Raw genomic sequence first — 15764 nt, 5'->3', positions numbered from 1 at the left:
TGTCTGCAAACGGAGCGCGCTGAACCAACTCAACGACCATCTGCTTCTGCAGGACAAGGAAGATGTAAAACTTCACTGCCACTTCTTTCCGGTTATTCTTCTGACAGAGCTCCCGGAAGCTGAAGGAATTCACTCCAGATTTGTTCAGGTGCTGCAGGAGAGAAAAAAGAGAAGCAGTCGGGTCATGGAAAAGCAGAGCTCAGTAAGTCTGGATTGAACAGTGCTGCTCAGAACCACTATTTCCTGCCTGCAGGCCTTGAACAGGGCCTTAGCAGGCATTTACATTCACACAGTGGCTCTTCACATTCGATTGCTGTAGTACTGCTGGCACCTACGTATGTTACTAACATCTACACATGCCCACAGCTCCACTGAACTCAGTGAAACAGCACTGGAGCCCACGAGGAAGCCTACCTGTAATGGTTTTCGTGATGCAAAGCAATCAAAGTCACTGCATGCCCTGTTCTTGGGATGCAGAACACCAGCCACACCACAGGCAATTCCGGTTCCAGCTAACTCATCCCTATTGTTGCTTGGTTTTTAATGGCTGCACATATACATACGGAGTTCTTTATGGGTGTTGCACAGAACCTTTTAAAGATGTTCACATCATTAAACAACCAAGAAGGCTGCGGAGCCAAACTCAGGCAGTGGGGAAAAGCCAGGCTTGGGAGCAGGGTTTGGTGAGCTTTGCTTTGGCAGAAGCTCAGCAATGAGGTGACCCAGTGAGGGCTTGGACACTGAGTGCTGGGACAGCCCAGGCTGCCTGCCACGTTCCTGCTGGTGGGAGCACAGCATGTGGCATCACACAGCTCCACCAGCCCCGAAGTTCTTTCTGCAAGGAAGGCAGGATAAGCCCTGCCTGCCTTGCTCGTGTTGAAGCATCTTGAAAGCCTTGGGGCATTAAAACCTTTTAGAGAAGGGGTGACCATCTGCAGCACAACCACCACGCTTTTCCATAGCCTTCATCTCAGGAAGAGCTCCAGCAGCTGAGCAGTCAAATGAAGGCACCCTGCGATCCTGCAAGCCTGCAGGTGCTTGGAAGTTGGCCTTTGTGGGGATGCTGGAGAGAACAAAATAGCAGTGCTACAGCAAGCACTGCAAACAAAAGTGCAGAGCATTTCCAGTCCAATTCCACAGCAATTCCAGCAGCTGTGGGAGAGTGAACGTGATGTCAGGCACTGAGAATCCTGGCTTCCTCCACCAACACCCCACAAAATGCAGTTACACTCTGCATATGACACACAGTGATGCTACGCAGTGGAAGCAGGAGGTTTTCTGAAACAGCCCAATAGAAATCAATACCTGGTTTGGGCTTCTAGTTTCAAAATCCAGCAGTGTTACCTGTAAGGTTTTTAACACCTGAAGAGTTCTTTTGCTCCACTGAACCTCTTCATTGTCTTTATTTTCCATTTCTCGCTCCTTGGTGGGAAATACAACGGAAAGTTAGAAGGCAAACGTGTCAAAAATTGGTAGCACACCAAAACCCACTGTAAATTCATGGAATTGTAACTATTTTTAAGAAATATTCCTGAGAAATGATGCTGTTCTGCAGTGTGAGAACTGTCAGCTGTAAGCATACACACGTGTGTTATCTCAGCTTGCTGCACTGGAGCTTCTCGGCCCGTTGAATTATTCACCAGCACGGAGCTCTCAGAGAAAGCAGCTTCATCCTGCTGTCAGAACAGAGAGGTGCATCAGCTGGTGCTGCAATTTAGGCATCATTGTGCTGTGTGACAACAATTCTGCTCAGTTCACTGTTACAAATACTTTCCAGAACAGTTTAACAGCTGCTGTTTCTACCACACCTCTTCTCACGTGGGATCTACCCTCGTTTAGGCACAAGCCTTGAATGTTCTCCTGCCATCAAGTCCAGTTTTGTCATTCTCTGTCAACTTCAAGGACTTCCATACACTCCTAAGTCCCCCCTTTCACATTAAAGATGGCACAACTACATAATTTGTTATTGCTTGAGCATTTTCTCAACTTTTGACACCAAAGATAAGCATAACCATCTTTAGACATGAAAAAGCATCTTTTCTTTACAAACAGGCTATGGTTTATATCCAGGTTCCAGCCATACTTCGTGATCACACTGTAATCTATACCAATTAACAGACATTTTAACAGACAGCTCCCTCATTGTGAGAGCCTGCCAAAATGCTCCTAAATAAACTTTCCTGAAGTGAGAGGCTTTGCAAACCTACATTAACAATTTTTTCACCTGTTTGAAAAGGAACCCCAGCACAAAATGGAGCCAGGAAGTACACCTGGGTCTGCAGAACAGAAGGAAACCACTCACCAGGGTTTCACCAAAGCCATTCACAGTTCCATTGCTGCTATTCCATGCTGCCAGGGCAAACAAATCATTGCCAGTTTTTCCCTCAGCCTCAGAGCAGTCCAACTCCTGCAGGTAACTCGACTCATCTGTTATCAGCACCTCTGTATTGACAAAGAAACACAAGGCTCAAGATGAAGCACTGCTCACCTGCCCTTAAAAAAGGCCAAACAAGCATTTTTGTAATTAAAACAGCCAGTTTTGTTGATGGTTGAAATGTTTTGACCTTTGATTTGTAGAATGCTGCACGCTGTGCACGTCTGAAACATCACATAAAATAGAGTATTTGCTAACAGCTAATTCTGCCACAGCAGAATTAAAACATTACCTGTGGCATCTTGCTCCTCCTTTGCTTCTTCTGTCTCCATCTGTGTTACATTTCTTCTCATTTCAAATCTACCTCTCTTGAAGCATTTTGCAAAGAACTGAAAGCAATTATTTTTTATCTGTTTACTGTCAGAATACAGTGTTAGATTATTTGCAAGCATCAAAGCAGAGGTATGAAGATGAGTTGCACGTTCATCACCTCACCCCAGAATTTAGAGATTTGCATTGGGTCATTTCAAATCTGCACCTTTAAAAAAGGAATGGCCCTTTGGCAGCAAATTCTATGAAGAAATGTCATAGGAACAGCTAAGGAACGAGCTCTAATTGTGCATCTGGACTCCAAGAGGTGAAGCTGTTCTGCCCCATGGAACCTGCTGAGCTGTTTGCCTGCAGATCCAACAGAGAGAACGCAGTGCAATTAGCACCAGGCTGCTGTACAGAGCCAGCACTGCACCTTTCTCCACCTCCCTGCACACAGGTTGATCTTTCTTTGTTTCATCATCATTCCTAAACGTGCAACTTCTTCAAAAGATCTGTCAGATAGCACACAGGGCATGGAAGGATTTGACACATACATTTCCATGGAGCAAATCTCTCTCCCTTGCACAAAAAGAGCATTAAGGTCTACAAGCATGCAAGGGGTGTTCTGCCCTGCCCTGTTCACCCATGGGACACAGCAACCAGAACCCGTGGAGCACCTGAAAGGCAAGCTCTCCTGATCATTTTTAACTTGCTGGAGCACTGGAGATTGAAGCCAGGAGCTGCACAGATGGTCTTTCTGCTGAAGCAATTAGTGATGAGCATGCAAATAATCATTAGGTGTCCAATGGAACAGAGCTGTGACACAATACTTCCAGCAGTGCCGTGCAAACCCCTGGCAGTTCCATCCTGGATATGCAACAGTCCCATCACCTACACACAGGCACACAAACCAACAAGGAAGAAACCTTTACCATTTGTAGCTCAGCATGAAACAAAAGCTGTGCAGGCTGGGACAGGAGTGTTTCCACTCCTCCTGATTCTTTCCACATCATTGTTTGTTTAGTTGGAGGTGCGAGGTCTAAAGCAACAAGGGTGCCCAGGCTGTTGTTAAGCTGGTGGTATATGGCATGGCAGCTGAGCTCCTTGTCTGCATCCACAAGCAACTTCCTCTTCCTTTTATTGCTTTTCCTCTGGTTGAAATCTAAAGAGATCAAGCGTTCAAAAAATAAAACAGCATTGACCTCAGAACACAGATGGCCACAAGAGGTTCCTCCCATCCTTAGCAACCTGTGATCCTTGGCCTCTGTGGCAGGCACACCTACCTGCAGGGCTGACTAGCAGAGATGGGGACAGCTGAGGACCCTCAGCTAATTGTCCCCTTCAGCCTCATGTTCACTGTTTGGAATTTCAATATTCAAAGCTGACAAGGATCAGCTCCTCCTGTTTCTGATGGAGGCCTGTTTTTCAACAGCCATTGCAGAGCAGGCATACACAAATAAGGTGCCATCCACAGAAAACTTAAGTGTGAAGGGAACCAGTGTGAGTGAATGGACAGCTGGAGACCTCCTGACTTCACAGAGCTGAAGAGGATGGCCTGCTCCCCCAGAAGTGTCTGTAAAGCTTCCTCTCTGTATTCTTGTACAGGAAACCCAGAGGTGTTTAATTACAGGAGACATGAATACTGCACTGAGGAATCAGGAACACAGTGACTTAATGAGAACACATGATACGTGAACGGGACTGAGCAGGCTATCTTTAATCCACCAGGAATTAATTGTTCCAAGAACTCCCAATGTACTCAACAGGCTTCATTAGCTTATAATTAATATCTGTATTTGTCAGTTTAATACTTTGGCAGTTAGACTGAGATGTGGATTGTAAACACAGAACAGAGCTGCTGATTGGTTGTACAACTGTAGCTTCCTCAACTTTGTCTTGGCAGGCTGGAAAATGCCAGTATTCTAAATATCATCTGTATGAACTCGTTCATGTGCTAGCAGCCACCATCAGAATGGCTGAGACCTAGATTTACACACAGATGAAGAGACATTTTTCTTTTTTAATCTTAATAAAGACAAGAGATCCCAAAGCCTCAGAGTATAAGGTTGTGGTTTTACACACATGGGATCGTGGAGGTGTCACTGGCAACAAAAGCTCAGCTGAACTTCTGGTAGCACTGCCAGCAGAACTGCAGAGCAGCAGCATTTGGTTTGGTATGGGGAAGGAGCTGTAAGCAGAGAACTGGGCAGATCAGATAATACCCATCAACCTGGTTTTGTATGAGAATGAGCATAGAACAGAACTCTGACAGCAGGAGCAAACAAAAGTGAAGATAATGTTTTGCAAATATTTACACTAACAAGGAGAAAACCAAATATGGCAATGCAAACAGCCAGCAAGAAACTGATGGAGTTCTGACCTGTATCATCAACTGGCTCAAGCACAAACCCTTCTTCTTCTTTAGGCAAAAGCATTGTTTCGTTCATGAGATGACCTTCTGTCTTCACTGCAGTGTCTGCATGCTTGGAATTGGCTATAAGAAAACCCAGCAAAAGATCCAGATCAAAACCTTGTCAGGATGGAATGAATTCTCCACCTCACAACATTCAAGACAGCAAAGGAAAGCTCAGAATTTGCAAACTCTGATTCAGTCTGTAATCACAGTGACCTGAACCACTGCATCTGCACTGTTGCTGCTTACATTCTGCTGACACAAGACCCTGTTAGGGCAGGCAGTGAAACAAACTGAATATCAGCAGAGCGATACCAGACCGAAACAAGGCTTAGAACACCTGTGTGAATGACTGAAAGTCACTTGTGGCTGAAATGTGAAGTCCTATTGGCAGGTAACATTCAAAGTTACTCTGCTCTGTCTCCTTTTCCCTACAGAAGTGACCTTACTGCCTAAGCTGCAGTGTGGATCTCAGGATATCATGCACCTGTGTTTCTAAGCGCTGTCAAGTTGTGTGTCTGCAGTTCCTAGGTCCAAGTAAATTATACCTAAAATGGTGAATGACACACACCAGGAAAGAAGGAAATGAAACTAACAAAGGAAAAGGGCTCTGGATGTTGATCCATGCACACAGAGCTGAATGGGAGTAACTGAGACACTGGTACAGGAGCAGAGTTCACATGAGGCATGAGGAGGAGGTGCTGCCAACTCACCTGCTGTGCTGCTCTCCTGCAGGTCGTGTGACAAAGGAAGTTCTTCTTCCATATCAAGAATGCCATTAGTTAGGCTATTTTGTTCATCCCTCAGCAGGATTTCTTAAACAGAAAACACACAGTTGAATCATTCTAAGCAGTAGTTGTCATGCAGTAGCCTGACGTAGCCAAATGTTACTTATAATAAATATACATCAAATTACTCAATAATAAATATAAATCAAACGCATTTAACTCCAAAAAAGCCCTAACATCTTTAGTTTGTACTTAGTGACATCTACGTGATCACAGATACAGTGACAAGCTGCAAAAAAAAACACAGCATAAAAACAGAAGAACGAATTGCTGCTTGCAAACGACGACTTTCAAGCCGTTTCATTTGTTCCCCTGCGGTAATAAAAAAACATTTTGAAAGAAAGCGATTCTGTTTCTCTACCAATCATGTCTGCACCAGCCTCCTCATCCCCGAAGCAGTCCTGCTCCCAGCGGCGCCAGCCCTCACGCACAGCAGCCTGGTCTCCACTCACGCTTGCAGAGCTGCGATCGGCCACGAGGCTGCAGCTGCTCCTCAGGAGGCTCGCATCGAAGCAGCTCTGTTTCCTCAGCGCATCTGATTCCTCATCTGGACAAACACAGGCAGTGTCAGGCTCCACCTGCACGCCTCTATGGGAAACGTGCATTTCTCCACCTCGTGAGTTTTTCAAACAGCTTTCAAAGGTTGTAGGACGTCCCGTGCCTCACATGGAACGGACAAAAGTCAATTTCATCTACTGCCAAACGTTGGGTTTGATTCCCTGTTTCCAAGATCATTCTATTACTTAATTAGAGTGCTTACAGGGAAATTTCAGTGTGAGACCACGATAGGGCAGTCAGCACAAACATAAACAAATGCTCTTTTAGGGATGGGTTTTTCACATGAATTACTCACTGTACAACGTTTTGCATAAAACATACTTTTCCTTATGGAATATTTCTAATTTCTCAACTCTCACCAAAGCTCCTATCACAGAGAAGTACATCGCTTTCATAATCCTCTTTAAGTGTGATGTCTTCAGCTCTGCTCTGATTCAAGGTAAAATGCTCAGCAACATCAATGGCACTGATGAAAGAAACATTATACAAAATACAGGATGAACTGAAACTCATTCACCATTTCACTTGACTGTGAAAACGTGTTGCTAACCAGTCTGCAAACCTGACATTCTGCTGAAAAACCCCAGAAGATAACTGCTTCCTATGGCATTGAAAGCATCCCACCTGATCCTCATTTCTGTGGAGAGAGAACAACTGGCTCCCAAAGCCATCAGCATTCAAGCTATTTAAGATTTGATGCACAAAAACCACTGCTTTGAGTTTCCTCTAGAAGCTCAAAACGAGCATGTGGAAAACAGATGCTGGCTGTGGGTTATGAGGGCTGCCTCTAAGCAAGCAGGCAGCTGCTTTCTTTGCTAGCCAGGCCTCCTGTGCAGTTTCCAATGTAGGTTGTGCAGTGGAGGCTGAATCTGGAATGGTTGTAACCAAATGCTACGTAGGGAGAGGTCTGTGAATCAGGGGAAAGCATTCAGCTGAATGGTCTCAGAGCAATCCCCAACCTGGCACTCTGTGCCCAAACAATCCAGACGTGCAGCCAGAAAGCAATCTGTTCAAGGAGCAGTGGGCATGTCTGCAGGACAAGGGAAGCACCCGTGCTCCTCTCTATTTCCTAGTTCTCTATTCTTCTGCCACAAATCTGGGCTTGTGTGAGTTTGGTCACGCTCAGGCCCTGCTCACTACCAGGCATTTGTCACACAGAAGGCATCGAATTAATGTCCCACTGTCATCTTTACACCAAACCATAGGGATTCTTTGGGTAGACAGAAAAGGCAGAAAGACGTGGCACGTTGGGGTACTTGAATAAATGCAATAACTAGTATTACATCCCAGCTGCACTTAGAAAATACTAAAGACTTACAGATGCCTTCAAGCTGCATTTATGGTGAGGTGCAGAGAAAATCTCTGTTGAAATCCACTATCCTGGCTCTTTTGGGGCATGGAAACACATCTTAGCCTTCTGCTTTTATCACTTTTTCTACATTAGTGCTGATCCATCCCAAAAAGCCAAAGAAACACTTTGGCTTTTCATTGGAAGCAAAGCTTCCTAGAGCTGATAATACAGCCGGGGCCCAAAGAGCAAGGGAGCAGAAATGAAAAGCATTTACACAGCAGAACAGCACGACACTGTGAGCCTACAAACCACAGGCTCCACGTGTTACAACAGCATTCAGGCTTTTACAGCTCCTCCAAGGACAGGAATCTCTTTGCAGGGTTCACTCAGACAATTGTAAGTGAGAAAATCTGGAAGTGTGGGCTCGATGTATTTTATTGTTAAAGTTTGGTGGTTAAATGGACTTGGAGGAGCTCTGCAAAAGCACAGTGTTGTGACTGCAGCCCTGTAAAGTTCAACTCGGGATTCAGAAGAGATCAGTTGTCAAATGAAAACAATTCCATGCAAGTCTTGGTCAGATAACTGTAAGGATGTCTTTTACATCTGAAAACAGTGAAATAATGAATAAAAAGGAGGGAGAATTTACTTTAGATCAGGTAGCGTTGTTTCAAAATCATGAAATTCTTCAGGCAATGTAATGGACTGATAAGCAGCCTCACAGCTCTCTTCTGGGAGGTCAACAAGTCCTAAAGGAAACAGAAAATGAGATGACATAAACAGCCATCACATAGAAGTAATGTCCTCCCACTGTAAACCTGTCAGAAAGGTCTGTTGCCATCACAGAGAACAAAAAGCATGGGCAATTTGTCAACAAGACTCCAAAGTGGAATGAAAATACTTAATTTGCATATAATTAGGAGCCATATTTTACAGAGAGACAGGGAAGAGGATGCTGCTGGTGGACACTGGTACAGCTCTTGAAAAACTGTGAATGCACTGTGCTTATGCACAGCTATGTGAAGTCACTATGACTGCAGGTGGGTGACTGTGCTTTGTTTTTCTATCCAGGGTCTATATGACACTATTCTCCAGCATCAAATAATCATAACAACTGGCTGCAAATACCTAGCAGCCAGGGAATGCTGGAACAACTCAGGTTAGAAGGGATTTCTGAAGGTCACCTAATCCAAGCTTTGGCTCAAAACAGAATTAATTCTTAAGCTAGATCACTTTTGACTATTTCTGATGATGGAGAGTCCACAGAATCCCTGGACAACCTGTTTCAGCATTTTACTGCTGCCAGTGTGAACTGTTCCCCTCCTGCAGCTAGTTGGAGTTTCCCTTGCTGCAGCTGTGACCACTGCCTTCTGCTCATGTGCTGCACAGTCCTCTCCAAGCTGCTACAGCACCCACTAAAAACAGCACTGCATACTTATTGCAAGTGATTCTTCCAGTGGTTTCCACGTTCACAGATATTAACTGATCACAGCCACGTCCTTGAAAACCACGCAGAGTGGGTGTTCAGTATTCTGCAACCAATCTAGGTCACAGAGGACAGTGAGGCTGGCAATGGATGTTGGTATTTTAAGTCTTTTTTTTAGACAACAGTGCCTTGTCACCTTAACATGGCAAACACACAGCCTCTCTGGAAAGGATTCCATCATCTCAGTTCCCCTCTTGCTAGCTTTGTGGCTAGAGCTCAAAACACAGTGAGATCTGGCACTAACAGGTTCTTAGACCTGTTGTTGGAGTCATCAGCGGTGACAATTAATTAGCTAGCAATGGAAGCTGAATTCAAGCTGCTTCTTGGAGGACCATTTAAGATACTGCTTCTTTTAAAGGAGTCAAAGAGTTGAAATTACATTCAGTTAAGCCAGATTAACCATCAGCAGCATGCACCAATACATTCAGTGTCCTCTGAGACCAGTGACCTGTACGTGACTGAAACAACCACAGTTAACAAAGCAGAAAGCAATGCAGGTGGGAAGGTGCAGAGTCCTGCACGTACCTGGACGAAAGGCCGTCTTCATTTTCGTCAGAGCTTCACTGCAGTCTGCCAGGAGGTATTTTGTTTTCCTGTGGTAGATCCGCACCACTCCCAGCAGTAAGTGCCCAGAGGTACGCAGAGCTATTGTAAACTTGGATGAGTTTAAAAGGTTGTTCAGCAGTTAACAGCAAAGCAAAAAACAACCAAAAGAAACAATTTAAAATGGAAATACTGCACAGTAGTAACAGAGTTCTGGTAAAAACACACCTGCAGAGAGCTTTGTCCTGTGACAGAGGATCAGAGACAAAGCAATATTCAGAGCTAGGAGTTTCTAATTGCTTCTGCTCCAAAGCATCGCCATGCTGAAGCCTAAGTCCCAAACCAATTATGCTCGATTAATCATAACCCATGGAAGACAGATGATAAAATTTACCCTATCAAACAGGTATTTTCATAGGGAAAAAAATCCTGCTTGCACCAGCCTCAGATCTCCTTCACCATCAATTAATGACAGTGCAAAATGTTCTCACTGTTCCCTTGGATGCAGTTGCAACTGAGAGGCCAAGGACTGAGTCATGGATACTGCCTGCATCTGTGCTTGAGTCCCAACTTCTCTGTGATACACAAAGGATTCATGCAGAATCTCTTATAAGAGTCTCCAATTAAGCTTATTTATGTACTTATCTGCTTATAACGGTGGGTCTGGAAGGAGTCCACTGAAAGTGCAAGGATAGTTATTATATGTCAAAAGTTACTTACTGTAACATCAGCAAAAAATAGTCCTCAAATATCTCTGTACAGTTTTACATTTTTACAGTACATTTCTCCCTTGATTTTGGTGTAGTGGCTGAATTTGGTTTTGTCTGTTTGTTTGTTTTTTTGAGACCATTTCCTCAGATCCTGTCAGTTCCCAGGCTGTGTTGTGTACCTGCAGCTCAAAATCTCTGAGGAGACCCCAGTGGCACAACACTGACACCCAGGGCCCATCCAGCCTGGCCTTGAGTGCCTCCAGGTATGAAGCTCCCACAGCTCCTCTGGGCAGTTGTGCCAGCACCTCACCGCCCTCTGAGCAGAAAAATTCTTCCAGATATCCAGCCTAAATCTCCCCTCTCTTAGTTTCAAGCCATTCCCCCTTCTCCTATCACTATCAGTTGATCCCCCTTCCATTTGTAAGCTCCCTCCAAGTACTGGAAGGCTGCAGTGAGGACTCCTCAGAGCCAGGCTGAAAACCCCCATCTCCCTCATCTCCTCATAGCAGAGGTGCTCCAGCCCTCTGGTCATCTTCACGGCCCCAGTTTAAATGCTACAATAAAAATGTTCTTATTCCATAGACAAGTACATTCCACAGACCTCCAAGAGTAAAATAACAAGCAAGATATTTCTATTACTATCATTTAATGGGATTGAGACTTATATCTGAGTCAGAACTGAATAAAATCAGAGTAGGGATTTGCCTCACGCTGGTTTTGAAGCAGCCACAAATGCTTCTTACTACGTGCTTACAGCAGCAATGGCCCCATTCCCTGCAGCACTCACACCTCAGGGCTCGCCAGGAGATGCTCTCCCGCTTTAACAACATACCTTTGGCGAAACGATCCTTTTAATGGTAGTCTCTAAATTGCACTCGAAGATGTGAGCCTTGGTGAGCTTCTTCTCCCAGTGGGCAGCAAGCCAGATCTTGGCCAGCGGCCCACGCCTGTTCACGAGCAAATGCATGTAGAACATGGTGTGTGGGTCTGTTGGGATTCCTGCAGTGCCTCTGCCTGAGTTTTGCCTTCCTCCCTTGGGCTGCGAAGGTCCTGAGCAGAATGGCTGCTGGGGCTTCAGAAAGAGCCGGAGCTGTGGGTTGGAGCTGACAGCACCTGAGGGTACGAGGAGAGACGTCATGGGGATGGGGAACAGGGGGTAGGGATGGCAAAGGGGGCATGGGGTTGGATTGTGAGTGCCATGGGAGGCAGGGGCATGAGGGGATGGGGGCTTTATGGGACCGTGAGAGGTGAGAGAGAGCACCCCCCATGAGGTGGGGGGGGGTTTGTCAGCCCTGAGGGGATGGGGGCTTCATGGGGCCGTGAAGGGATGGGGGACTTTGTGAGGCTTCTGAGGGATGGGGCTTTGTGGGGTCCTGAGGGGATGCAAAGCACTGCGGGGCCCTGAGGGGATGGGGGGCTTTGTCAGCCCTGAGGGGGTGGGAGCTTCACGGGGCCAAGAGGGGATGGAGAGCACGGCGGGGCCCTGAGGGGATGGGGCTCCATGGGACTCTGTCAGCCTTGAGGGCACGAGGGCATCACGGGGCCCTGAGGGGACGGCGTCGCCCAGCCCTGCCATCAGGGGACGGGGTCTTTATGTGGCCCTGGGGGGGAAATCCTGAGGTGGCAGCGAGGGGCTGCGGGGCATCACCGTGGTGCTGCGTTACCACGGCTGGAGGAGAGGCTGAGCGGGGCTGAGGGCGCGGCGCCTTGGCGGCGCTGTGGTGGCGGCTCCGCCCGCTCTCCCTCCCGCGCACAGCCCGGCCCCGCAGCCACAGCTCTCCCGCCCGCCCGCCGCCGCCCTCGGTGCCCTCATCCCTCCTCCACCCTCCTGCCCCTCTCCCTCCTCCCCTCCTCTCCTTTCGATTTATTTCCTGCTCTCCTGCAGGTTTCGTCCTGCGTCTTGGCGGGGCTGTCTGACCTTGGCTGTCTCTCTCCTCGCTGTGCTCCTGGGCTGATAGCGGCGGTCTCCATCCCTCCTCTCTTTTCCCCGGGGATGCTGCAGCCTCACCAATCCGGGGCAGGATCTGGGGATGGGGTTTGAGGCAGCTCCCAGCTTGGCAGGATTTAGGGCTGTAGATTTGGGGCAGCTGCCAGCCCAGTGCAGGATTTGGGGCTGCAGGTTTGGGGCTGCACATCCCAATCCCTCAGCACCCATCCTGTGAATGCAGCGGAGCAGCACAGCAAGGTGCAGGACCCCCTCTCACGTCCCGTCTCCCTCATTGATCCATGTCCTCCTGATGGCTGCTGCCCCATCTAACCATGGGATCACAGCAGCTCTGCACACAGACCATGCACATTCCGGTGCCTCATCACTATGGGAGCCGGTTGCCCCAAAATGCAGAGCTCAGGAGCAAACCATCATCATTTCTGTTCCTCCCAAGGAAATACGAGTGGCAGTGGCAGCAGAGCGCAGAGCTCTCTTCCCATCCCCTCTCCCTCCTGCCCGCCTGCTCCACATCCATCCTTTCCTGCTGATTCGGGACAATCTGCGTCCTGTGACCTACTTGTATCTGAGCGCCGAGTGGGTTGGCACTGAAACCTCTCTAAATGTGGTTAACGTGTCAGGATGCACTTACATTTATTTTTAATCCCGTTCTTTTCTCAGCCCAGTTCTGGATGCATCCCCAGGGATGCTGTGCTGGGAAGACTCTGCCTTCTGACACAGCGCAGGAGAGGAGCCGGGAGGGCGGTCACAGGCACACAGCACACACATCCCTCACTGCAAACAAAACATAATAGAGTGGTGTGTGCATCCACAAGGCAGCAAAAGAGGCGGGTGACCCCCAGACCCGCTTCGGGAGGAGCAGGTCAGCATCAGCCAAATGAAACGAATTAATCCAGGCAGAAAGCCTTCCTAAGGGCACGTGGAAGAAAATAAAAATAAAACATGGAAGGAAACGGCTACAAAATGATCCAGAGGCTAATTTTAACCACCATTTGTTTAATGCAGAAGGTGTTGAGGGAAGGATGAAGTTGTCAGCTGTCACTGCCCCGCTGAGCAGCAGGGCCAGAGCTGAGCAGCCCTCACCAGCACCTGGATGTGCAACAGCCTTCAGCTGCACAGAAATCCACGTGCACCCCTTTATGTCTGCACCCCCATGCACCCTCTTAGAACCTTTGTGGTTTTGACTGAATTTCACAGAGACTTCACAGAAAGTCCCTGTTGATGTCATGGTGGTAGAAAGCTGCTGTTGGTGTCACCGTGAAGGACATTGCCCCAGTGCTGTGGGTTGCATGGAGCCAAGAGTGGCTGCGGGATTTGTTTCATGGGGGGCTCAGGGTGTAGGGAATGAGCGTGTGAGCCCACCTGGTGCCGGCAGCAGCATCTGAGCATCATCTCACGCTGTCATATGTGAGCTTGTGAAGGTGTTTGAGGCATGGGAACGTGCTGAAGGGAATGGCAGTGTGACGGACAGATCTTCCCGGCAGCTTTCAGCAGCCCACCCGCTATCAGTCGGGATTTACATCCGCACCACCATCTCCAGGCACCGCTCCAAAGGCAGGAATAGCACACGTCTCATTAACGACACGGCTCAAAGCACGCTCCTGCCAGCAGGTCACTGCTGGGGCTCGGGCCTGGGTCCAGTTTCAGGTCAAAGAAAAGCAGAGCGCGTGCAGCCGGTGGCAGTGGGAAAAGGGAAATAAACAATGCGGTGCTGGGGATCTCTGTGCTGCAGACCGCAGCCTGGTGTTGTCCTATGGCCCCAGTGGGGCTGGCTGGGGGTGCATGGCCGGCACCCTATATGGACATCCCCTGGGGCACATTCCGTGCTTTTTGCAGTGCTGCTTAGCCCCCTCCATCTGCAAACTCCCCACCTCGGGATCCCTTCTCTGCAGGTGATGCGCTGCACGGGCGGTGCCGGTGTGCAACCGTGTGTGTGTGTGTGTGTGTATGCATACGTGTGTGCACGTGTGCACCCCCGGGGCAGCCGCCGCTACGTGTGCACGTGTGTGCGTGCATCGCCGGGAGCACCGCGGGGTCCCACCGCCCTCCCCACCCTCCGCCGCGGCTGCACCGGCACCGGGGAGCCGGCGGGGGTAGGCGGCCGGGGGGGGGCAGCTCGGTGCGGGCAGCGGCGGGGCGGGACCGGGGAGGCGGCTGGGACCGAGGAAGAGGGAGCGCAGCTAGGTGCGGGGAGCGGGGGGAGAGGCGGCTCGGTGCGGGAAGGGAATCGGGGGAAAGGAGGGGACGGCAGGTCCGGGATGTGGAGGGGGGTGGACAGCCCGAATCGGGGAAGGCAGCCCGGGGGGTGTCAAGGGTTCCCTGGGTAGGTTGGGAGGGAGGGAGCGAGGGAACGAGGGAGTGAGGGGAGGGGAACAACCCGGCGGGGGAACGCGGGATAAAGCCCGGTTCGGGATGTGGGTCCCGGGGGCTGGGGAGGTTCGGCCTGATGGGGGCAGGGAGGGAGCAGCCCGGTTTGGAGACGCGGGTCCTTGGGGTTCGGGGGATCGGGCGGGAGCAGCTCGCTCCGGAGGCCGGGTTTGGGAGTGACAGGAGGGGGTGCATCCCGGCTGGGGCAGGCGGTGCGGGGGATGCAGCCCCTCCGCCGCTCACCTCTCTCCTCGCAGGGCGGCGGCTCCATGGCGTCCCCGCGGGCGGCGGAGCTGCGGAGCCCGGGCGAAGCGGCGGCGGACGGCGGCGGCCCGGGGGGGCTCGGCCCGGCTCCGGGCCCGGGGCTGGCGCTGGCGCTGGGCTGCGCGCTAAGCGGGGCAGCGCTGGTGGTCCTGGCGGGGGCTGTGCCGCGGGCGGCGCGTCCCGACCCGAGCGTACCGGCGCGGCAGATGGAGCGGCTGGAAGAGAGGGCGGCGCGGCTCCGCGCCCGTCTCGACCGCTGCACGGTGGCCGGGCTGGCCCTGCTGGCCCTGGGGGGGCTGCTGCTCGCCGCCCTCCTGCTGGCCGCCGCCGCCGCCCGCCGCCGGGCCCGCGCCGCCCGCCGTGCCGGGAGCAACTACGGCTCCGTGCGGCTGCGGCTGCGGCGGATGTCGGCCGAGGGGTCCCGGGCGCTGCTGGAGAGCCAGCTGAGCCCCCCGCCCCAGCGGCACCCCGAGGGGTCCGGATCGTAGCCCCGCACACTCGCCACACCGCAACACCGATGCCATCGGGGAGGCTTCGCCATCGGACACCTTCCCCGCCTCTCCCGGTCGGCGTCCCATCCCGCAGCACCGGGACCGCCTTCCACCAGCAGCGAGGTGACGGCATTGTGAGACGCCCGTGCGATTTCTGTGCCCTGTGCCGGGCTGGACGCGAGGCCGAGCTCCTCTTTGGGATGTAGCATCTGATTTACTGCCATC

General features: G+C 50.3%; 1 protein-coding gene across 2 annotated transcripts; it reads right to left on the bottom strand.

Moving 5' to 3' along the window:
* Positions 1–33: 33 nt before the first annotated feature.
* Positions 34–12490, bottom strand: RAD21L1 (RAD21 cohesin complex component like 1). Of its 2 annotated transcripts, none has more exons than XM_048962797.1 (13): positions 12391–12490; positions 11305–11585; positions 9745–9874; positions 8383–8482; positions 6805–6911; positions 6249–6434; positions 5813–5914; positions 5067–5180; positions 3619–3848; positions 2667–2763; positions 2303–2442; positions 1587–1676; positions 34–1422 (listed from the first exon to the last, which is right to left on the bottom strand). In XM_048962797.1, the coding sequence occupies exons 2-13, from the start codon at positions 11446–11448 to the stop codon at positions 1225–1227; spliced, it is 1638 nt and encodes a 545-aa protein (XP_048818754.1). In that variant the 5' UTR covers positions 11449–11585; positions 12391–12490; the 3' UTR covers positions 34–1224. The 2 variants fall into 2 exon arrangements, with proteins under 2 accessions (XP_048818754.1, XP_048818753.1); XM_048962796.1 differs by having other exon boundaries at positions 60–151; positions 1345–1676.
* Positions 12491–15764: the final 3274 nt, after the last annotated feature.

This window comes from Lagopus muta, chromosome 16 (genome assembly GCF_023343835.1).
Source record: "Lagopus muta isolate bLagMut1 chromosome 16, bLagMut1 primary, whole genome shotgun sequence".
In the NCBI taxonomy this organism is placed as follows: Eukaryota; Metazoa; Chordata; class Aves; order Galliformes; family Phasianidae; genus Lagopus; species Lagopus muta.
This window is presented reverse-complemented; position numbering and strand designations above follow the sequence as displayed.

Coding starts and splice junctions, on each gene's coding strand:
- RAD21L1 (XM_048962796.1), bottom strand. CDS start 11,448: ATGTTCTACATGCATTTGCTCGTGAACAGGCGTGGGCCGCTGGCCAAG. Junction 5,915..6,248: donor GGCTGGTGCAGACATGATTG/GTAGAGAAACAG, acceptor TTTCTGTTTAAG/AAATCCTGCTGAGGGATGAA. Junction 2,764..3,618: donor TTCATGCTGAGCTACAAATG/GTAAAGGTTTCT, acceptor AATTGCTTTCAG/TTCTTTGCAAAATGCTTCAA.